The 23,922-nt window shown below is 49.8% G+C and overlaps 1 protein-coding gene across 1 annotated transcript in view; it reads left to right on the forward strand.

Moving 5' to 3' along the window:
• GRIK3 (glutamate ionotropic receptor kainate type subunit 3) overlaps positions 1-23,922 on the forward strand; it is a 121,626-nt gene that overhangs the window by 83,291 nt on the left and 14,413 nt on the right. The window contains exons 8-11 of the mRNA XM_059830873.1: positions 1,835-1,942; positions 5,728-5,841; positions 10,389-10,592; positions 19,504-19,727. Coding sequence (XP_059686856.1) covers positions 1,835-1,942; positions 5,728-5,841; positions 10,389-10,592; positions 19,504-19,727 — 650 coding nt within the window. The remainder of the gene's footprint in view (positions 1-1,834; positions 1,943-5,727; positions 5,842-10,388; positions 10,593-19,503; positions 19,728-23,922) is intronic.

Here is a 23,922-nt window from a genome sequence, read left to right on the forward strand (position 1 = left end):
CCCTGGGCTCCCCACAGATACCAGCACCGCTCGCTCTTTGTGCGCGCACAGGCCGTGGCCCCGACTGCACCGGAACACTGCAGAGCCGTCGCTCCCGGGGTGAAGCCCTGCTTGTCCCCGCTTGCCGAGGTGCAAAGGGGACGGTGGCCCTGCCAGCCCCAGGGAGGCCACCCTCACCCCGTGCGCCATCAGGGCTCCCCGGGAAGCAGGGGGACGGGGCCAAGCGTGGGGGCAGGAGGCGAGGGAACAGGCTCCTCCGCAGCCACCAGCTGCCCAGAGGCCAGGCCAGCGGGCGCATGGAGTTTGACTGCGGAGTCGGGGCTGACACCAGCGGGATCAGAGCCCGTCAGGGGCGGCGGCGATGCCGTGCACCCCCAGCCTGGCGCCAGGAGCCGTGCGGCCCATCGGTGCTCTCGCCTCTGGCCCCGCAGGAGGTGCAGGGCTCAGCACACAGCTGTGTTTGCTCCAGTTGCGTACGTTAAACACTCCATGCTTTCCCGGGCTCCCGGGGGGCTCCGCAGGCTGTGCATCCCACAGGCAAACCACCTGCACGCCAGAACGAGCAAACTGAGCGCAGCCTTCCCCAAAACTCATGGGTGGTGAGGCTGGGAGGAGGCTGTCATTATTCCTCAGGAATTAATGAGGAAGAGCCATAGGAGTGTATTTACTGAGAAATATGCCAGTCATTCCCCCCTGAGAATACATTATGCCACCTTCATCACACTGGGATATTTCAAGCTCCCCCGCCCATAAATGAAACACATTCATCAGCGAGGAGCGCACACTGAACCGCCCAGGGGAAAGAGCCCGAGTCCCAGCTCTTCCCTGCCGAGATGCGACTGCAAAGCAGTAAACCATGTCAGCAGCCCGGCACTCTTACGGGAACGTCCTCCTCGGGACAGATGCTCCTAGCACATCCAGCACTGTCCCCAGGCAGCGCAGGCATCGTGTACCATGCTGTCCCTTAGCACCTGCTCTGCTAACACAGCTAGCATCTGACATTCGGGACTCTCTCACCTCCTAAGTCAGAGACGTTAATTCTGGCGATGTTGCGAAGTGTGCCGTGGAAAAGAAACAGCATCATTGCATAGTTTTGGTTGAAACAAATCTGGACATCTTTACTCCCAGCTCCTGCTCGGAGCAGGCCTGGCTCCACGTCAGACCAGGCTGTGCAGAACCTCGTCCAGTCAAGCCTTGAAAATACCCAGGAACAGAGCTTTCCCAGCCCCAGCGGGCACCTGCCCTGCTCTTATACTGCCAAAAACTGGACCCGAGCTAGTGACCCAGCACGCTCCCACGAGATTCCCATGCCCGTTTCAAAATGACAGAGCCCACTAGCATGGACAAGCCCTTAGCCCCTTCTGCTCCACTTCCCATCTGAAAGGAAGGAGGGAAGTGTTCAGGACGTTTTAGCTTCCACACACCTTGGAAGCATCAGCAGGTTCATGCAAAAAAGGATTATTTATGAGCTTGACTGGAGTTGTCCCAAACCCAGGCTCCCTGCAGCCCGGCATTTATCAGTAGCACAAGGATAAATGCAGCACACAAGGATGCCATGATAAATGCAAGCAGTTTTCCACTGAGTCATCATGTCCTGCAACAGCTGGTGAACACAAAAGGTGCGAACAAAAATTGTAGCAAGGACTGCAAGAGAGTTAAGAAAATCTACAGCTCTGTCTGCAGTCTGATCAGTGACGGGGGTGATTATTAATTAGTCATGCTCTTTGGGGAGAAAGAACCAGTATAAGGAATAATTAAAAGAACATACAGTGGAGGGCAAAAGATTATTTATGATTCCAAGTAATAGCCCTGCTACTTTTTCTCCCTTCCACAGGCCCAATGGGAAGGATTAACGGGACGAATTGTCTTTAATAAAACTAGTGGTTTACGGACAGATTTTGATTTGGATATCATCAGCCTCAAAGAAGATGGTCTTGAAAAGGTAGGCAGCGTTTGTCTTATCTGTATATGGCTGAGTCTAACTCTGATACTCAGGCAACAGAGAAAATGGTTGGTGGCTGTATTGTTTCCGTGTTTCTGGGTTTTATATAAAAGGATATTTACTTTGTGGGATTTCTCAGATCCTTTTCCATGCCTCAACCATGACTCACTAGCCCCGAAGCGACGTGCGTGGGATTACAGTTACTGGCTGCAGAAGCGCTTGTGGCACTTTCCTGGGATAGCGGAAGCAGAAGAAACTTTCTGAGCAGCCATTAACCTCTCCTTGCCCAGGCCAAAGGTGGAAGGAATAAAGCCTGTCCCACCCCCCATCTTGCTGGGCTTGCTTACAAAATGTTGATTTGTCCCTGAGGATGCAACAGCTCTTGAAAGCATCATTTCGGTGTCATTTCCCACGATGAAAATTGCCTAAGGCTTAGAAATGGCACCAGCTTATTACAGCCTAGATGTTGCAGGAGGATGCAGTGTGTATTTTTGTTTATTTCTTCTCTGTGTTATCTAAGGGACCATAAGAAAAAAAGCAAAGTGTGTTTTCGCCTGGCTGGCTGGAGGGGTCTCGTTTGGTGGCCCTGTTTGCCTGGCACAAAAGCTGCAGCCTCAGATCCTCCTAATTAGCGCAAATCTCCTCTGGGCACAGAAATACGATGCCGATGTGCAAATCTGATTCTCAGGTGTTCATGGGGATTTCATTTCCTTTTCTTCAATTACTTTAAAAAAAAAAAAAAGGCAATATGCAAAGCATTAAAGCTCCTAGAACAGGGGTTTCCAGGTGAGATCAGTTAATTTAAGCCAAAAGGGAGCAGAGAGTGGCCTGAAGTGAAGAAAGCATTGCACAGCGGCCAGCTGAGCCCAGCACGGAGCCATGGCCAGGGACCGTGCTCTAAGCAGGCTCCAAACAGCCGTGGAGGCCACCGAGGGCTCGGGAGCCTGACCCTTTTTGTGAGTCATTCCGAGTCCCTGTTCCGCTAAAGGTGTCGTGCAGATTTACAGGAGAAAGTTGGCGACTGGGCAGCAAATCCCTTTCTAGAGCAGAGTCTGCTTTTCGACACGCACAAGGAGCCTGCTGGCAGCTCGGGACGAGTGCTGAGTCCTGTAACCTTTGGGCATGGAGACAGGTTATGCTACCGCGGGAAATGCCAGCCGGCAGCAGAGAGAGGGAGTTTTCAATTAACCATGCAGCAAGAGGCCCAACGTGCACAGATGACTTTTCCAGTTAAGGCTGGGGAATTAATCAAACAGTGCAGGTCGGCAGCCCCCGGAGGCGGGAGGCAGCAGTTTGATCACCCCCCGGCTGGAGGGGACGGATCCTGCGCGGTGAAGCTCCTTGGGACCAAACAGCTTGACTTCCCCAACCCCTTTTTTACAATTTGTTTTTCTTCAGCTTTGAAATAAATTGTTGCCACACTTTCACACCACAGCAGTAGTTCTTTCCTTGATGTAAAAACTCTCAAGGTCACCACAGCAGTCTCCCAGTGAGTATTTTTTGGTGTTAAATACAGAATAAAGAAAACATTTCAAATAAACCCAATGACTTCCAGTCTCAGCTGCGATCAGCCAAGCCCGTGCAGGAAGGAGGCAGGGGAGGAGCAGGGGGAGACGCGACCCTCTCACAAGAACGGAGCAGGAGATGATCTTTGTAGCTTGACTTCTTTTCTTACAAAATATTTTGTTTATAGAGTCTAAACCAAAAAACCCAACACGTCTTTCTGGAGTACAGTGGCACCGGCGGACTGCCAGAGAGCTGTGTTTGTAGAGTAATAGAAAAATGTGCGAGTATTTGGATACCATGTGAATCTAAATGTTTAAGAACAACCGCAATACCTATCTGTCAAACTAATACTCCTCAGGTGTACTGGAGGGTAGCTGGCACCAGCTGTATTTATTGCTGTTGTGTGTCACATAAAGCCGTAGGAAGCCGCCAAGCCCTGATGCATACTCCGTACAGCCATTCAACTTTTCTCTCCAACAATTCAGAGATTTCACAGTTCCCACTATTATTTTTTGAAAGCTTCTTGTCAACTCTAGAGGGGTTTTAAAGTATCAGTGTCAAATCTCTGTTGAAGCTAGGTTTCTGTCAATAGTTAATCTGAAATAACAAAACGCCAAACTACAAACAAATCCCATACGGATTGTGCATTATGTATAATAGCTTATGTTTGTTGAGCTTTAGGATTGAACTCCTGATCCTTATACCTCCTGGATGTTCCAGGGATTACAGGAGTATTAACTAAACCTAATTACATGTAGTTTGACTATCTGACTTGCACAGTTCTCTTATTGCACTTTTTTCCTTTTTCTTCCCTTTTTTAATATTTTAAACTGATTAATTCAGTCTGAAGTACCATGTATTTAATTTTCTTAAAGAACACTCAGCAAGGCAGAGTTAACTGAGTCTGCAGCGCTGCTAGCAGGGGCCTCTTAGACTTGCTTCTCTTTTCCCGTGCACAAGAATAATCTTTTGACACTGCAGCTGTTGTGTGACCGAAGGGAGATATGGGGGATTGCTTAGGTTTTACCTGAAATATTTAGAGCCTTTCACAAAGTTCATGGAAACTCTTCTAGAATTTATGACATTTTTTTGCCAGGCAGCATTGCTCATTACAAAGTCTCTTTCTGGGGATGCAGTAAAACCAAGTTCTCTCCTTGGACTGCTGAAGAGGTCGAAGAATCTTAAAAATAGCAATAAATAAATTATTGGAAGTTCCTGGCTCCCCAGTGGGTTTGAGCTGTCTGCCTTTGGTTTCTGAGTCCCATCTCACAGTTTGACCCTACAGATGGATGATCGTTCTGCTCCTATTTCCATGGGGGGGTTTGTATTTTCTCACTGTCAGGCTGGCCACACGGCCACCCTGCTCCATTTCTTGGCAGCAATCCCATATTCCTCCAGCTTTCCTGACATTTTATCCCACTGTCACAGTCCTTTAGCCAGTCCTGCCTTCAAAGTTTGTTCTAAAGCCTCCCCTGCACCGCCGAGATCAGGTTAACAGGCTTAGAGTTGCCCAGATGACTTCTCTTAAATAAAGACATGTTTTGCTATTTCTAGGTCAATAGACTTCTTCCAAGTCTAATAACTTATTAAAATTGACAGCTTGAGAAAAGCAGAGCACCTCAAATTTTGCCTGTGCCCGTGCCCGAGCAAGTCTGCTGCCATTCCCTCCTCCAGGTTTGCTACCAGGACCGAGACCTCCCAATGTGGGGGACTTCCCCGAAGGGGTGACCAGGGCCCTTCCAAGGGGACCTGGTAGAAACATCCGTCTAGTTTGCCACAGCGCAGAGGACAGGAATGGTCCCTACCAGGATTTGCAGAGCTGGTCAAGTTGGTTTTAACTTTCCCCACCAAAGCAAATTGGTGGCGAAATAGAAACCGAAAGAAAATGGCCTCATATTTGCATTTGTTTTCTTTTGTTCTGCTTTATCCTTGCCCAGAGTTGACTCTCCAGCATGGTTTGATTGTTTGCTCTACACAGTGCCTTTGCAAATTGTTCATTCAGCCCCTGAATTCCAGTCATCGTGGTCATCTTTTGTGCACCCGCATCAGAGGGCAGTGTAAGGGTTGCTTATTATACACGTGCAGCTGGTGTGACCTGCACCTGAAGGGTTAATGCAAATCTTCTGTTTAGGTGATACAAGATGATAATTTCAGCTTTGCTTCTGTTTACTATAGACGAAAGAAGCAAGCCCCATTTTTCAGGCCAGTAGGTTGCTGAGAGCAAGTGAGGAATGTAAGCCGGGTGGTGTTCATGCGTTTGTTTGCTTCCTTCGTTTCAGGTTGGAGCGTGGAGCCCTTCTGATGGTTTGAACATCACAGAAATTTCCAAAGGACGAGGGCCTAATGTCACAGACTCGCTGAGCAACAGATCTCTAATTGTCACCACTGTCCTGGTAGGAGATGGCAAGCCTGTCTTTTTCCTCCACCCACAAATCTCAGGGATATTGGATATCTCTGAAAACCCACAGCATCCCAGTACAGACCTGCTAGTCCCTCTGGAAAGCTGAGCAGGGGCACAGAGAACCCCCGCGTGTGGGCTGGGCTCAGCAGGGCACCGAGATGCCCATGCGCCTGCACCGAGGAGACCTGCGGCATCCTCCGATGCCACCGCTCCCGAGCAGGCTGCCAGCCAACACGTGCCGGACGGTGAGGCTGGCACGGGCCAGCTGGAACCGCATGTGCTCCCCGTGCCCAGGAGGCTGCTGCTCATCCCGGCTGAGCTCCTCCACCTCATCTGCCCAGCCAGGTCCCCTGTCCCCCCTGCTCCCTGCATGCTGGAGGGCGCGGGAGGTTTGTGCGTGCCGAGCTCCAGGAAAGCTCCGAGTCGCCCGTTTACCACCAGCGCCCGGGCAGGCAGCAGCAGGCACTGTCAGATGGCCAGCACTGCCTAACTCAGACAGGAGTGTCCTTGTTACAGAAGAAAATACCAAGAACAACCAGAGGCCCTGGCTTAGCTGTGACAATCATGTTTCTTTCCCTCTCTTAAGTATGTATTTGATAAACTAGCTAAGAGTAATGCCATTATCCAGCAAACCGCGGTTGCTTAACAGGTCTCCTCTGCGTCCAACTGTCATGCTGCAGTTTGTTCGCACATTCGCTATTGGATTTGACGGCAGGCATCAGATCAGAATGAATTTTTATTTACTATCTAATGAATTATGACTAGTGGCATTGGTTTCTATATGGCTGTATTACACAGCGCAGGCTCATAGCATATCACCAGAAAGCAACAAAAACTATCAGCCTGTGGACTGCCTACCCACAGTTGGGCCTGAATTTCGGTTTTGCCTATGGAAATTTACTGGCCCTTTTGTGTTCCATATTTTCAGGGAGCATAAAGGTACAGAGGGTAAAGAGCCAGCTGGGGATGTATTTCCCCAGTCCGGAGCAGTGTGGTCCCTCCTGATGTCCTTGCCTTCCCAAAAGGACGTGACCTGGCAGAGTGGGGTTGTGTATTCTAGAAGGAACGGGACCAGGGAAGTGCCCAGAGAACAGAGAAAGGAAACACTTGGTCCAGGGCAGAAGAAGGGCTGGAACCAAGGGTCTTGTGTCACTCTGCAAGAGGTTAGCAGAAGGGAAGCAGGCAGAATGTGACCCAAACACAGACGCTGCTGCAGCTTCCCTTGCTAATTAGCCACCCCTTCTAACGAACTTCCCATTCATCACACGGTATTTGTTCCAATGAAGCATTTTCATTAATTTCCTCTCTCCAAGAGTTAGGTTAGGTACGGGCTTAGCTCATTGACTGCCCTCAGTTAGACACTGCTTTCACGTCTCAACGTGCAGGGGAGACTGGAAAAGTTCCTTCCCTTCCCAGTCCAACAGTCTTCTATCGTGCCAGTCCCGTGAGACTGCGATGGGTCATGCTTACAGGGCAGTCTGCATGGGGCGGTGTTCCTGTGCCACGCGCATTAGCAGAATCGTCAGCAGCAATGGTTCCCCGCTGGCTACGGTTCTTGAAATGAATCGTCACATCAGGAGTTACCGCAGGATGAGTAGAGAAGTAACAGAGCAAAAGGCACTTTAACAATTCAACATGCATCAGATTGTAAGACTGCTTCTGCTGAGACCCTTGCAGCAGTGTGCGTGCGCTCAGGCACGATACACACACAGTTTGCTTTGTTTTTTCCTTTTGCATTTAAGCATTCTTGGTGTGTTCAGGAAGCAGAAATTTAGGTAGTGCTTTTCTAACAGGCCAAATGGAGAGACCTGCCATGCCAGGTTTAGTTCATTTTAGCAAGGTAACCTAAAGTACTGCCAGTACCTGTACGTGGGAGATGCAAATTTTTAGGGCAACATGAATAACGCATCACATCAAGTCACTCCCAGGTGGAGGCCTAAGGATCAGCTCTAAGGGAATTGTTCAACCCGTACTGCGGCTGGATAAAACTCACCAGAAGTTATATACTGACGCCTCTTCCCCCCCACTCTCTTTAATTAGAGCTGTGTGCAGCACATCGGGGGAGATTCCTGGGGTGGGACGGCTGGTAGCGCTGGGGAGAAGGCTGGAGGGATGGCAGCAGAGCTGCCTGCCCTGGGAGCTGGAGGAGCACCCGACCGCGGGGTGAAGCTGGAGTATCAGTGAAAGCTGTATGGACAGGACTGAGGGAAACCAGAGAAGATGCATCTTGTCAGGAGTAAGATGCACGGCCAGAGCTGTGGAAATGTCTGGGTCCAGGGTGCGATAATCACTGTACCTCAAAGGCCACGGCATAATGCAAAACGATGGAGCCAGGAGGAGACCTGTCAGCCATCTGCCTTTGACATGATTTTTTCAGGCAGCATTTTCATCTCGTACTCCACAAGCATGTACAAATTACATAATGTACAAGGGTGAGACCAGTTCCTATTAATTGCGCCATTCCTTGGGCCTGCACACGTGCCACAGGGCATCTACCGTGAAACCACAGCTGTCCTGCAATTCCCTTGCCTGCAGGAGGAGGAAATGTGCCTAGACCCGAGTTCTGCAATAATTGCATTTTCATATAGTGGATTCTAAAAAATAAAATACAACCCTAAACTTTATTTGCATGTGTAACACCCCTTTGTACTTTTGCACTGGTGTAAATGACTGTAGAAAAGCCATAGGAGGAACCCTTAAAAGGAAAAGCATGAAAGGTTATTTTTTTCCCCTTTTGCTCATATTACAGTGACTTGTTGGAAGAGAAATATTACCCCAGCAGCCAGCACCACTCTCCCCAAGCAATATAGGAACTGTGAAGTTATGAAATTGAGGGCACCTTCACTGAGAAATCGATTAGCAAACCGAGAGAGCTTGTGAATTGGATGTCTGGCCATTTTCAGTAATAAATTGTGAAATAGTCCGTGAATAAGTGGTTCACAGAGTTCAGAATTACCCCCTAGGAAATGTCTGAGACCTGGAGATACATTACTGAAGCGAGTGGCGTCCTAATGTTCAGTGCTTCGGCTGTTAAATATGTATGTAATCCCTACAGCGCTTCCCAAAATTAATAGTGCTTTATGGCTGCTCTGGAGCCAGTGTATTTATATCAAGATCCATAGATTCAGCTGATTCACAAACAAAGCACTAATTCCAGAGAAGAAAGCTGAGGAGGAGGCCGGGGAGAGCAGGATTTAAGCGAGCTGTGCATGCCAAGCTAAACACTATAGACGTGATGTTATCAGTTTTGCTTTATAATTCTGCAAATCGAGCTTCACGTGCTCGCTCGTACCCTCCCTACCCTGCTTTGAGGCCGCGCAGGCACCTCCTGCCTGCCTGTCCCCCCGGGGGTGGCAGAGGTGGGGGCTGACAGGTCGTACTGGGAGAGAAGAGCTGCCAACGTCCAGGCTGGCGCAGCCCAGCTCTGTGTCCCGAACCCCCTCCTTGGGCGCCTGCCCTCCACCAAACCGGCCATTTCGGAAATACTCTAACCGGGAGTCCAGACCTTCCCTCCCGGGACTTCAAGCCCCCTCGTCCCCGTGCAATACCGCAGCAACACAGCTCGCTCGCCAGAGCACAACCTGAGCCCTCCCCGGCCACCCCGTGGGCAAGGACAGTAGCCTTGCAGGTACCTCCAGTTTAAGTCATGTATTAGCTGCTGTTGATATCCCATCCTCCCCTTGCCTTCTAGTTTTTGCCTGCTGCCCACCATCTTTTGCCATTTCCATCTGTCCTCTACACATTTTCTCCCTCGGGCTCCCCAGCGTCCCTCGTCCTGGGTGACTGCCCAAGCCTGATATTCACCAAAGGGCTGTGCCGTTCGCTGTGTGTCTGCTAACTCCACCTGCAAGCCTCCGCTGAAGAGGCAGGGATCCACAGGGCAAAACCTGCTGTAAAGCACTTTCTTAGTTATTTTTCACTTGTGCTGGTGCTTGGCACTGCTGTGATTGAAGAAACCCCCAACCCTCCCATGGCAGGCGTAAGTGGAGCAGACGGTAGAAGCTCTCTCTGGGCAGCAGTAGGGCCCCGTATCCCACCAGCTAGCGCTGGCCAAGAGGAAGGCAAACTAAACTGGGGAACGTTTTGGGCTGGCCACCAGCCACACACGGCTCCCTCGCCCTGTATTTAACCCACCAGCCTCTTGCTCGCTGCAGCAAACAACGTGTACTGCAGTGCAGGTCAGCTGCATTTCTGCTGTGCGGGACTTGGGGTTGAAATTGTCCTCCCCCCTTTTATTGTTTCTCAACACTCCTCATTTTCAGAGCATGAAATGGTTATTTTTCTCCCTGAAATCCTACCAAATGGAAAACAGTTGGCTGCTCAGAAGAGACAAAATTAAATTTTGTGGGGTAAACAAGGTTGCTAATTAGCTGATGTGCTGTGCAAAGTTAATTTATTCCCAACATGTCACGGTGCCAGCCCTGCTCGAAGAGCCTGCGCCTCGTGGCTCAGGTTGACCCGCAGGGGTGGCCCTGCCTCCGGCGGGAGCTGGGACCGCGGCTGACCCTTAACGGGGACTTTTTGCCTTCCCGTGTGCAGGAAGAGCCCTTTGTCATGTTCCGTAAGTCTGACACGGCCCTGTTCGGGAACGACCGCTTTGAGGGTTACTGCATTGACCTCCTGAAGGAGCTGGCCATCATCCTGGGCTTCACCTACGAGATCCGGCTGGTGGAGGACGGGAAGTACGGGGCACAGGATGAGAAGGGGCAGTGGAACGGCATGATCAAGGAGCTCATCGACCACGTGAGTGAGGCGCATCTGCGGCACGGGCAGCCGGTGGCTGCCGAGGGGTGGCTGTGCCTGGACCGTCCCCGAGGCTTTCTGCCTGGGGCAGGACGGGTGCCCGCTGCTCCCTGGCTCGGGATACCCGCAGCGAGCTCCTAACCCTGCCTGGGCTCTGAATCGCACGATTTGTCAGAAGAGTATCTCTTTGACTCTTCCAAATATTCATTTGAAAATGGACATTCTCACAGTACAGCCACAGACCCTCCCCACTGGGCTGCTGCCCCGCGGCGGGACGCAGGCTGGGCACGCAGAGAGGAGGGAGGAGGCTTCTCGGAGGCCCGGCTGCACACTGGCTCTCCTGAGCTGGCAATGCGGCCACCCGGGACGTGATGAGTGCTCTCATCCCCCCAGGACGCTGCTGCTCTGCCCCTGACAAACACCGGCCAGGGCACACCACCGAGGTGGCTCAGGGACCCCAGACATGTCCCAGACACAGCTTGGCTGAATCCAGGTGACATATCCAGACTGCAAGAGCAAGTGTGCAGGGGACAGTTTAATTTATTTTTTTTATAAACACAGCTTATTTTCTGAAATCCCCTGGGACACAGCGCTCCCCTGCAGCAGAGTGGCTGTGCTTTTTCCTCCGTGGCCACTTCTAAAAGCCCATTAAACACTAGTGAAACTGTCGTGGCAGCTTTACTCTCGCAGCTGCCAAAAAGTCACCTAGTCTGAAACCTCGACTCGCGGCCAGAGGTTGCTCAGTTTCCTAATTAGATATTTTGCCTCCAGCATATACTGTGATCCCAGAAGCCCAGTTAGGGAGGTGAGGAAAGCTGGTGTTTTTATGAAGCTCTTATTCCCAGAAAAGGTCTCTGGAAGAAAAGATCAGGACAAAATTAATCTATGATCTCCGCAGCACAGGCAGCAGCATAAGCCGTCCTAGAGCTGTAACGCAGCTGTCTTCTCCTGAATATCCTGCTCAAGTGGTGCAGCCCTTGGACCACCTCTCAAGTTCCTGGCTACATTTTGAAAACACTGCCTAAGCAGAAAAGAGACAAAAAGAATCCCATGTACGTAGCAGCTGTGATGCTCTTACAGTTCATGTGAGAAGAATGTATTTGCTGGGTGAGTCACTTCAGCAAATGAGCTTCGCTGTGAACAGATAACAGAGCATTGTCTGGCGGTGAGACGGTGGAGCTGGGGCTCAGGGATCTAGGTTGTGTTTCCAGATTTGGCTTGTCCACCCTAAATGACATTGGACAAGTTGCTTCTGTGCAATACTTCCTCCATCTGTAAAATGCAGATGATAATGATTATGTCCCTTACAGGGACAAAGTGATGCTTAAGCAGTTTGCAAAGAGCGCTGTAGTCCTTAGATGGCTCACCCTGGAGAAGCGGGAGGTGCAGCAAGGGCAAGCAAGGACAGCCCTTGGGGAGGCAGGACGCTGTGTCTCACAGGAGAATATGCCACAGGCTGCGCAAACCTCCCTTTGTATTTTTGCTTCCAGAAAACTCCGTGCAGCTCAAAATACAGAGTTCATAGTCTCTTATGCAACAGCCTCGCTAAGTTAAACAAGTGACACTCGGTGTCCCAGCGGAGGAGACTGGTGCTTTGCCACTCAGAGTGATGCGTGTGACATAGATACGAAGAGACACAGAGCACAGGCTGCGAACCTCGGCAGCGTGCTCCGGGACACGGCCTCCTGTGGTCCCGCACCCACTGCCGGGAGCCGAGCCCGCGGCTGTCACTGCAGAGCATCTCCAGTGCAGGGCTCTGAAGAAGTAAATGGCTCCAAAGCAGGAAACAAGACACAGGGAATGGAAGCCAGACCGTCACTTAGTCCAAACCACGTCACTTCCAACGTCCTGCAAGACGTCATAGGGCTCTCGGGAGGCTTTCAGCCATTCCCAAAGCTGTGGTCAACTAAAAGAGACAGGCCGAGAAGAAGGTATGGGGAACAACCTCCTTAAGTAACGTGAAATTCATGGTCAACCTGCATTAAAGCATTTCTTGGCTAACTATTTAAAAAGCAAATTAACATACAGCAACAGGAAAGGACCAAATCCCCTCTTCGCTCAAGTTTTACTGTAGCACCAAGTTTGAACTCTGCTTTCTAACGGGTGTGGTTGGGTGCACGCCTTGGAGTGATTTATAACTACTGCCCAAACCCCATATGAAGCCATTATTTTCTTTATCTGCATGTCATTGCTTTTTATAGCAGTGTTTATGGAAAGCATTAAAAAGTGAAACTGCAACCAGATGGGGCCCTTCCTCAGCAGCAAAGCATCTTCAAATCGTGTGGGGAAAGGAACAACTGATTGGCACTTTGCAATGGGAAAGTTCAAACTTATTTCACACCTAGTAGGAAAAGTGTCGGCAACAGCATTCAAACAAAGTTGTAGTGATGAAAACAGGGCTGCCCACACTGTGAGTTTGATATCTGGGCTGGCTTTTCTCCATATTCAGTGTCTCCTTCTCATAAAAGAATTGGGATCATTCAGGTGGGAACATAAAGCAGGCAGGATTTTGTGAGGTCCAAACACCCAAGCCAGGATTAACTCTATGCAGAAGGTCTGTGCATGTGCTGAAGACCCACTTAACTCGTGTGCATCTGAGACTGAGCCGCCCAGGCCTGCTGCGACGCACTGGCTCCGGTGGGCTGAGCTGATGTGCGGGCTTGGCTCCATGTCCTGTGCATAGGAGAGGGTGAAATAAGAGGCTGAAATGGTGATTGTTACCACTCTGAAGGCAGATGCTGTGTACCAGGAATAGCCTGATCCGAGGCTGAAATTCAGTGAAAAGGAGATGGGCAGAGCAAGGGACAGCCCATCATGCAGGATGGCTTTCCGTTGGGCTGGGAAATACAGCTGGAGGGGAGCTGGTGTAGGTGGCAGGCAGGGCAGCCCAGGTAGGTATATAATTATACTGTTTGGGGACGATGGTGCCCACCACGCACGATGGTGCCTATCACGGAGCATGTGATAGAGAACGGGCTGTTTACACAGAGAGCTCTCATAGCTTGTTCTGGAGTCTCGCATCATCCTCCTTCCCCTGTCCTCTCTGATCCAGACATGCCTGGCCATAGGCAGTAATGCCTTAGGCTATGATCCTTTGTAAAATTGCTTTGTTTCTAGTCTGGCCTTAAGCATAAACAGGAAAAGCAACAGCAGTCAGAGCAGCTCACAGCGTGACCCTGTCTTCCAGGTCCCCAGTAGCCGATCGGAGAAGACAGCCTCGTGCGGTTAGATGCAGAAAGCCCTGCCCTGGTGCCTTTCATCTGCTACTCGTCCTTCATCACAAAAATCCCTGCTTTGGGGGAGTTCAGTCCATTCCCTGGAGAACTAGACTCTTTCCTCACGGCAGTTTGTCATTTATTGTCACTCTCCCTGGTCACTCCCACAGAGGAGCCTCAATCAGATGGGCCACGAAAGCTGAACTCGGTCCCAGCACTGGCATTTGGGGAGTGTTGGGGCACCCAGGTGACACAGAGAAGCTCCTGTGCCCTGCATCCATAATATACAGGGAACCTGGCAACTCTCAAATCTCCTCCTTTCATCAGTAGTGAACTGCTATTGATGTTTATTCATAGAAATTATTATTGATACAGATAAAACTACACTGTGCATTGTGGCCCATCCATTCTGATTTATAAATTCTAGTTGTCTGGCAAAATAATGCCTGCAAATCTTCCCTATTGTTTGTGGGCAGAATCACATAAAACCAGCAAAATTAGTTGTTCTGGACATTTTGCACAAACTTGTTCACAAATAAAACTTGTCTTCTGCCGAGACAGTGCATATCAAATTTCCATTCAATCTGAAACTTCATGTGGGAATAAAAAAGGTATGAAAAATAATAGGGTTTCTAATGGAAATTCCTGCCAATGGTAACTATAGAGAAGATGTAATATCTATCCTTAGGGACGATTTATGACAGTTGATTTAACACTTTCACAATAAATGGGCATTTATTGACAGTAAATTCTGGCAGAAATACATACTGCACCACATCGCCACATTGCCATTAATGTTCCTCCACTGGTGGATGTTTATTTCAAGGGCTGTGAGCTGGGGATTCATTTGGAAGCCACTGGGCCAGGAATAGGAGAAAACCAATTTCACTGGATGAAGCATCCTCCATCTCTTGCTTATACACTGCAGAACTCAGCATTAGGGAGGAGGTGGAAACAAGCCAAAACAGCTGGCTGCACTTTCTCCCTTTGTGCTCAGCATCCTTAACTGGGTGGATTCATCTTTACCGTATTCAGCGATCCAGGTGACGGAAGCATACTGAAGCCTGTGCTGGGAGCCCTGAGGTCTCTGCTTGCTTCTGCAGGTCTCTCTGGACCTGCTTTTCCCCCCCCGCCTTGCTCACCTGCCAGTGATTTGCAGGATAGGGCTTGTCTCTCAAAATACGGCCGTTCTCATTGGGAACCTCCAGCCTTTGACATCCCTCAGGTACAATTAACGGTAGTTCCCTCTCCGAGGAACTTCCCCAAAGAAAAGATTACAAGAGGCCCAACAGGGCTTCATGGTCCTCATTTCTCCTCTTCAGCTCACAGCTAGGTTTTCCCTGCCGACATCTGTTCTCAATTCACCACTGAATTAAATAAATTCATTGACAAAAATTATGTCTAAATTAGGACTGAAATTGTAGGAGCAGCCATTAAGAGCTGGAGTCAGACAATTAACGCTGACCCGCTGCTCACAGCGCACGCGGTGGCAGGCCGAGGCGTGTCTGGGATGCTGCCGGGCACAACCTCGCTCTCCCTGGAGCATCACTTCTCACGCTGACTGTTTTCCTATTCCGGGCCAGCTGGAGGGGAGGGCTGCGGGCACGGGGCTCTCGGCAGAGTGCTCGGTTGCCTGCTGAAGCGGCAGCCCCTCTGTCTCCAAGCCACGGGCCGCAAGACAGACCGGCTGCCTCGGCTGTGCCCTGTCATCCCCCAGCGCTCCGGGACGTCTGTGCCCGAGGCCGCCCGGGTGCTGGCCCCGCTGCAGGGAGAGGTGCAGAGAGATGCAGGAGCGTGGCCAGCGTGCAGCAGACCCACGGTGGGACAGGGCGCTGCGGCACGGCACAGCAGCCGAGCAAGCAAAGCGGGGAGGGGCAGAGATGGGACCTGAAGCAGGGTGGTGGGAGCAGGAGGGCAGAAAAGCGCTGCCGCCCAGCGCTGGCGGTGGTGGTGGCAAAAGAGGCTGAGGGATGACAGTGTCGATGCTGCCAGACAGACACCTGAATAACAATTAAATAAGTAAAACATGCACTATTTACCTGTCTCTCAGGCAACACACACATAATTAGTTTATGTAAATACCTAACTCAGACTGGCAAAATAAGCACAGAGGCAGCTTATTTTCTTGAATAAATATTTATCTTGGTGCTTATGCTGTTTGTGGGCTCTGCTGTGACCGGACGTCACATGCAGCTTTCCTCCGGCGGAGGTCGGATGCTGCAGGATTTCCACAGTGACCGTGGCTGTGCCAGAGCTGTTCTGACCCGCAGGCCACATTCCCATGATAACTGAGAACTTGAAGATAAGACTTAGCGTTTTCTGATAAAAGCCAAATATCTCTGCAGAGCATACAATCCTCCATCCACTGAACGGCCCATGAACCCACATCAGTTCCACCCAAGTGAAAATGCTGTAACACCGGGTGAATAAGGAGATTCAAACCCTTCAAGGTGTGTTAGAGAAGTGTCTGCATTTGGTGTGTAGCCGCCTTGGCAAAATTCATCTTTTTGGCCTCAATTCAGCAGAACACTTAAGAACATACATAAGACTTGGAAGGCCTGCAAGCTCCAGTAAAACAGAAGTGTGTGCTTAAGCGGTTTTGCTGGATAAGGGCCTTTATCCACTGCGACTTGCTATAATTCCTCATTTTTAGTAAAACCCATCTTACTGTGCAACAGCATAGAAGTTGGGGCTGAGGGAAGGAAGCAGTCACAGCCTGATAATTGACTTCCCGGTTTGTAATGTCAGAGCATGACAAATGAAAGCTTCACCCTTGGTGGGTTTTGATTTAGATCCTCTTAGTCAGCAAACCCTTAATTAGAGGCCACCTTCAGAAAAATCTGCATTGATAAAAAGGATATCGAAGTGCAGCCCCGTACTGCCTTTAATAGCCCAGGACACCGCACCAGACTGGGCTCCCCAGTGCATGCTCCCTTCTGCCTGCGGGTGACATTTACTGCCAAGGACACGGGGCTGTGATCAAATCACAGGAGCTGCTGGAATGACACTGTAAAATTTTATTTCTGCACTAAAAGCGTTTTGATCCTTTGGCATCCATGCAGATTTCTCGCTCTTCATTTTCTGTGGTAAAGCATAAATGACTAGCTATTATTTAGCTTGCTGTATCCTTTTGACAAATTTGGCTTAGGATCTTTCAGACAGGCAGTTGCTCGCGAGCACTGACCACAGAACTGCTCATTTGTTCCCTCCTTCAGAAAAATCCATAGCCAAATCCTTCAGTATCTCCTTCAGTTTTCCCTGTTGAGTCAGGACACCCACACAGAAGCGACGGAGGCGCTGAAATGCTGCATTTCTCTTACCATTTCTGCCTTGTGACTTCGGAGACCGGTAAGCCAAAATTCTTAGGCGTGCTGTAACGTGGGGAGAGCGGCCGAGCCACAAACCTGCCGGGCATCCTCCGCCGGGACGGTACCAAGGATGCAGACTCTGCTCCTGAGATGCAGAACCGCACCATCTCAAGCTGGGCAGCCAGCATTGCCTGTCCACTTCTAAAAACCACTGTCCTTCAGTTTTCACCAATGTCACCACAGCCACAGCTGGCACTAAAGTGCTCACAAACATATTGTTTCCATTTTCTCTAAGTTTTGACTAACGCCAGCGATTGAAACTGACACTTTCTGTACCAAGCTGATTTAAAAATACACTTCCATTTGGAAAGTGACAAGGAAAGGGAACCAACCAGGGCTTGGCTAAAGAACCACGTTAGAAAAAAATACAGATTTTTACCCTTGTTAGAGGATTCCTGAAACTCTTCTGTTCAGGACCTCTAAAGCTACGGTCTCTGGAGAGGAGCCCCTTTCGTACACACATGTATATATGTAAGTAATGGATAAAAGCTCATGTAGAAACTCTTCTTCTAGAAAAAGGCCCAGAATCTTGTATTTAAAAATATTCCACTGACTTTCATCACAGATTTGCAAGGTCAAACGAGATCATTAGTCTGACCTTCCTCCACAACCCAGGCCAGAGATCTTCACCAATTTCTACAGTGAACCCATAGTTTCTGTTGGAGTAAAGCATGTTCTAGCAGGACAACTAATACTGATTTAAAGTTTGCAAGAAACGACAAATCCACTATACCTCTAGTTAATTACCACTCATGCTTAATTTAGAATTTCAACTTTTCAGAACCAGATGTTAAATAAGTCTTGCACGGGTATGCTAAGCACCTGGCACGGAGGGAGGTACTGCTCCACTTCAGAAAGGTAATTTATGGGCCTGCATTTCCTCTGAAGTCAACGATACCGAAAGAGTGACTTGCAAACCCCAAGCAAGGCAGCTGACATGGAGGTAGTCTTGGATGTATTTACTCAAGGGTTTTTTAAGAACCTGAATGAATGTTTAGCAAGAGGAATGAACGCAGCTCTTAAGCAACAGAAAGAGGTTGTATGTGGTCACTCACTGAATCTAGCACAGAAATTACTGAATAACAGAAATAGTAGAAAGAAACACAATTCAGACAAGAAGCCAGGATGAAGAATATGCTCAGCTGAAATTCCTCGTGCAGCTCAGGCAGTTCCAGCATGACGAGCTGTGCAGTCCACCATTAATTAGCAGAAGCATTTCCTCGGTGGGACTTGCAGCCACACACACAGAAGAAAGACCTAACAGGAACCGTGTGATGGTTTTGCTCGCTCCCACCCTCCAGGCAGGATCGTGAGGATTCCCAAACATCAGCGCTCCTACCCTACGCCACGGCTTCCTCAGAATGAGCCTTCCACGTTGTATCATGAAGTCGGCTGAGGGAAAAGAAATTGAACCTTTTACCTCATGCTCCAACAAATATTAGTTCCTGCAACTTCATTCTGGAGTGGCCTCCCTCTTGCAGCAACATTGAAAGGAAGGCCAACAAAACCAAATCATCTCTGCCAACGGCGGGATTCACACACAGCAAACTCTGTTGTAAAGAGTTGTGTGGCAAGAAGCAAGCACAGCGAGGATCACAGATGTTTTATGCCATTCTAAAACATGGTTTTTCTGATCATCTTACAAGAGATGACATCTCTATACAATGAAAGTCCTAGAGTGTAATTAGCAAACAACAGACCACATTTTGCTCTCCAGCCCACTGATTTAAACCTGGAAGAATTCTCTTAAAGGTGGTAAATTCATCCACACCACCACCTCCAGAATGTCGCCCAGCGTGTTTTGGAAACCCTGCATCTGTGCTGGGGTTTTGTTTAGGTGATGAAAAGTATTCCTAATAACCGGACCGTATTGATCAGTTCCACGTTCCGCCTGTCCTGTCTCGGGTGTTCCCGTGCCTAAGGCACTCAGGCCAGTCCCTGGTCCCTCCCCTGGAGAGCTCTGGAGGAGAGCTCGCAGAAAGCGGCCCAACACCATTCGTGTGCGAGGCCGTGCAGCTCTGACGACAGTTCCGTGTTTGCTAGCCCGAACAGCCCGACTGCAGGTCTGAAGCGAAGCGAAGTCCAGCCTGTGCCAGGCACAAAGGCCCTGCCTGCACCGGGAAGCGGGGCAGGAGGTCCAGCCTGGCTCTGGCAGAGGCACAGGGCAGACGTACCCCACGTGCAAAGGGAGGGGGGGAACCCCAGGGCTGCGCTTTGGGGGTTTTTTTGGCCCATTACTGCAGCGTGACTGCTGTGGGTGTTTCTAAGGGGATGGAAACGCCTCGGTTTCTAATGCCTTCTCTCTCTCCCCCTCTGTGTTGTGCACAGAAAGCTGACCTGGCCGTTGCGCCCCTCACCATCACCCACGTTCGGGAGAAAGCGATAGACTTCTCCAAGCCCTTTATGACCCTGGGGGTCAGCATCTTGTACCGGAAGCCCAACGGGACCAACCCCAGCGTGTTCTCCTTCCTCAACCCCCTGTCTCCTGACATTTGGATGTACATCCTCCTCGCCTACCTGGGGGTCAGCTGCGTGCTGTTTGTCATAGCCAGGTAAGGGGACGCCGGTGCCACCCCACCCGACTGCCATCACGCCACATCTGCTGCCATGCGACCAGACGCCCTCCCCACGCTCAGATCCGTTTTGCTGCCTGGTGTGTCGCAGGGATCCAACCACCCAGTGGGAGCCGCAGCATTAAACCTGTCTCATTAATGAAATTACTGTTGGTCCATTACCCAAAGGCAGGCTGGTCTCTTGGCATGGGGTTGCACACAACCGCCAGACTCCCATGCCCTGTTCTCTTTCGGACCTGTATCAGAGGGGTTGCAGAGGTGATGCAAACCCCATGGTGAAAATCAAAGATGAGCTATCCACAGGGGAATTCTGTTTCCTCCTTCGCTAGCTGCAGCCTGCGTTATAGCCTTTGTACTGCTTTACCACACTAAATGTGCTTGTGTTTGTGCGCTTTATCAACATAAACCTGTAAGCCTCTTTTGCCGTATCAGGGCAGGCAGTTCCACAGATTTAATAGGCTTCCAGTACAAAATAATTTTAAAATGCACTTTCTTTTATGATTTTAGAAATTTTGTTGCCTTTCCATTTCATTAGCACCTCCCTGGTATAATAAAGGGTAATTTTCCTGCTCTGTATCGTTCACCGTTCGTGCTCCTGTTAGGTCACTTCTCACCCACCTTCTCCAGGGAGAAGCCCAGCCTCTCCGCTGTGTCCTGGACACAAAGCTCCCGTGTCCTGCAGCATTTTCAGCTCCTGTCTCTGAACCCTCCACCAGCAAAGCTCCCACAAACCCTTCCCTCTATCAAAAGAATGGAAAACCCGTTGCTACGGATCAGACAATGTGTCTGTTTACAAAATTAATACGCATCTAATTAGCATGTTTTAAACATCTATATTTAAAAGCAGAAGAATTTGCATATATTTGCATGTGTTATTAATTTCACAGAGTCTTTGATGAGACGCACAGTCCAGGGCTGCTCTCAATACGTGATTCCACCTTTTCAAACCAAAACAAAGCACTTGTCTCCCTCCCGCTGGGCAGCCGCCCTCCCCGGCCACGCACAGCCCTCGCCGGGTGTTTAAGTATTTTGCACCAACACTGCGCCCAGGGAAGTTTCCTAAGCACAACCTGCAGCTAGACACTCGTTTCTCATTTCTTCCAGTTCAGGATAAGCCAGTGGTGCCTTGAGAAACCTCCCTGCTGACCCCCACCTTGGACTGGGGCTCTCTGCAGACCCCCTCCCTCCAAGGGCTGCTGTGCTGTGTTTCCTCTCAGCATCCTTCAGAAACCAGCTTCTACCTAATCCACTGACACCGATCAGACAGTCAAAGTAAAGATTAAATACGGAACTGCAGCAACCAGAATCCATTAACCCTCATGTTGCAACAAAGCTGCAATTTTCAACATCCCTCAGGTCCACAGAGGCATTTAGAGACGATTTCCTGAGTTTACTGTGTAATATCATACCTACACATAACAGCAGTTGTCAAAGTAAACTCAGCTTAGCAGACAGCATTAGTGCTCCAAACCATCTGGGATGGCGAAGCAGCTACATCGCTTGATCCCTCCTCTGCAGAGGGGCAGAGCCGGAGAGGGTGCACTTCGCTCTTGGAGGACACAGGAGGCCCTCCGTGTTCAAGATTTTAACTGCAGTCGTTCGCCTCCCTAGTCTTTACAATGCATCTCTATCAAATGGCGGTGCACCGGGTTTCCAGGCACCTTCCTGAGGTCCCACAGAAGCTGTCTGAGCACGGACGGCTTTGCAGGCTGTTTGCACAGTACCTGCTGGGGCTCTTGTAGCATTGCAGTACAAACAGCAACTCCTAAAAACAACCTACCAGTTCATTTCGGCAAGAAGGTGGTGTAAAGCACAGAAACGGCAGCACTTGTTATTACTGTACTATTTTATAAGAGGACGAGAGTCACGTTGCCATTAAGACATCGCTCCACCTTCCTGCCAGCTCTGCCCTGCAAACCCCTGCGGCCGCACAAAATGCAGGACAGTTCGGCAAAACGCTGCTGCCAGCTTTGTCCTGCCCCAGCTGAAGCCCCTGGGAAGACGTTGGGGACTCCAGTGGGGCAGGATCAGGTCCTCAGCGGTTTTGCTTTGCATCAGAGAGAGAGAAGAACCAGATGCTCTCAGCAGAAAACAATACTTATCTGGGAAAATGAACCCAAGGTAATTACGAAAAGGAAAAATATTGCGATGACTGACAGAACTCCTTCACTTTATGTCTGTGTCAGCCATGCAGAACATAGCTGGGTAGGCTCTGCTGCCATAAGGTTTTCGGCTTTAATGCCATAAAGTATTAGACTGCTTGTGCGGCTTGGAATGACAATTCAAATACAATTCTGCATTTATGAGCTTATTTTCCCCAACTCACATGATGACCAAATCCAGCCCAAATTGTCCAGATCCCACCTTCAAAGCATGTTAAATGTGCAAATTGTATCTGCACATGAAATTCATTGCAGTAAATACCGAGGGAAGGTCGATGGAAATGCTAGGACAGGCCCCGATGTGAAACACCTCAGACGCCACTTTGTTCAAGAGAGGAAAATATCGATGCTCTGCTCAGAGAGCCATGGGTCTGCCCAGCCGCCGGCACCCAGGGCGACCCGGCCTGCCGTCGGCCGCGCCGTGCACGCAGCGGCTGCCCCGAACCACCGAGTCGGGCACCCCGGCACCCAACATGGTCGCGGCCCCATAACCCCCCTGCCCCGCCCAGCGCTGGGGGGCACGCGCTGCCCAGAGAGGTGGGGGTCTGGGCTAAGCCAGCCCCCCGCCTGTGCCCCAACGCGCAGCAGTGGCACTCGGGGACCGGGCTGTCAGTTTTGACACCCCTCTGGTGACTGCCCTGGCACGACGAGCGCAGGAGGGTCTGAACCGCTCGCTGTGCTGGGCTTTGTGGCTGGCGCTGAGAGATGAAAACCTGAAGAACGGTGTTTTCATCTCTGTTTTTCTCTGAAATTACTTGAAATGAGCCTCATAGTTTCTCTGCACCATAGCAGTTATAATGTAATGCAACAGTTTTTCCCTATCAGGCTATTTTTTGGCTAAAACTGAACCTATAAAATATTGCAATTACAGTTTCTTTTTCACATGTTTTGCTCCTGACATGTCTTCTGTCTTCCTGTTCGTTTAAAGAACACCAAGTATTCAGTGTAATTAAAGTTCTGCAGGAATGATCTTTTAACACATAGAGATGAAGAGCGAGAGATTTCACGGGGAAAATACTTACTGCATTCAGAAGTAATGGAAACAATACCTGCTTTTGACCCCAGCAAGGCCTCTAAAATTCAATTCTCAGGAGAAAACCACAGTCAAAATAGCAAAGCTTTAATTCAAAGACATGAGTCTCCTGAACTAGGCACCAGAGTCCTCTGCTGATGCTATAATCATAGGTCAATGCCACTTAAAACCAACTTAGGGACTATTTAGAGGCAGGAAGAGGATGTATTTGATCCATCTCCCCTTTTAATCAGTCTTTCTTAGTTATTGATGGAGCCTCTGCTCCTAACCACCCCAGCCCCCAAAGAGCCATAAACACTAGCAATTTATAAGGCTTCGCGGGGGTAATTTGTCTGGTGACTCTGGTGCAAGGTTGCAAGTGGGCTGTGCAGCTGGCTGATTCGAATTGTCACCCACCCTCAGACTCGCGCAGCCTTCAAATTACAGCTAATCACCTTTGGGTGCACAACGGGGCGGGTGGGTTTAACATTCATCTTAATTGCAACGAGGACTGGGTCATCCATAAGAAATTTCTCTAGAGATGCAATTTAGACTTTAGTATTTTGTGTTAGATCTTTAAACCTCCTTTGAAATGCTCCCCTGTTTCCTTGCCAAAAAGGCCACGAAGAGACAAGAAAATAATCGTAGTTTTTGATGAAATATTTCTCAGACCCTGTTCTGCACCTGAGGGAGAGGGAAGCCAGCCCACGGCGCATCCTGAGCAGCCCCCATTTATTACGGCTCCAGCTGTATGGGGTCAACGAGTTCCACTCGCTTCTTCCTTCGTTACCCCTCTGTTTCCACTAATGGTCCCACTTGCTTTTCAAGCGCAGAAGACTCTTGCTGCTTTGCAGTTTTCTGAATATTTCTCTGTAATTTGAGCAGCACCAGTAGGTTTTCACTCAGAGACCCTGAAGTTCTTCAGTGTGTCATCTTGTCAGGCTCATTTGATCTTACCATTTCCCTTTCTGCTTCATATTCTTTCAGTGGCAGCCCGAGA

Source organism: Gavia stellata, chromosome 29 (assembly GCF_030936135.1).
Source record: "Gavia stellata isolate bGavSte3 chromosome 29, bGavSte3.hap2, whole genome shotgun sequence".
In the NCBI taxonomy this organism is placed as follows: Eukaryota; Metazoa; Chordata; class Aves; order Gaviiformes; family Gaviidae; genus Gavia; species Gavia stellata.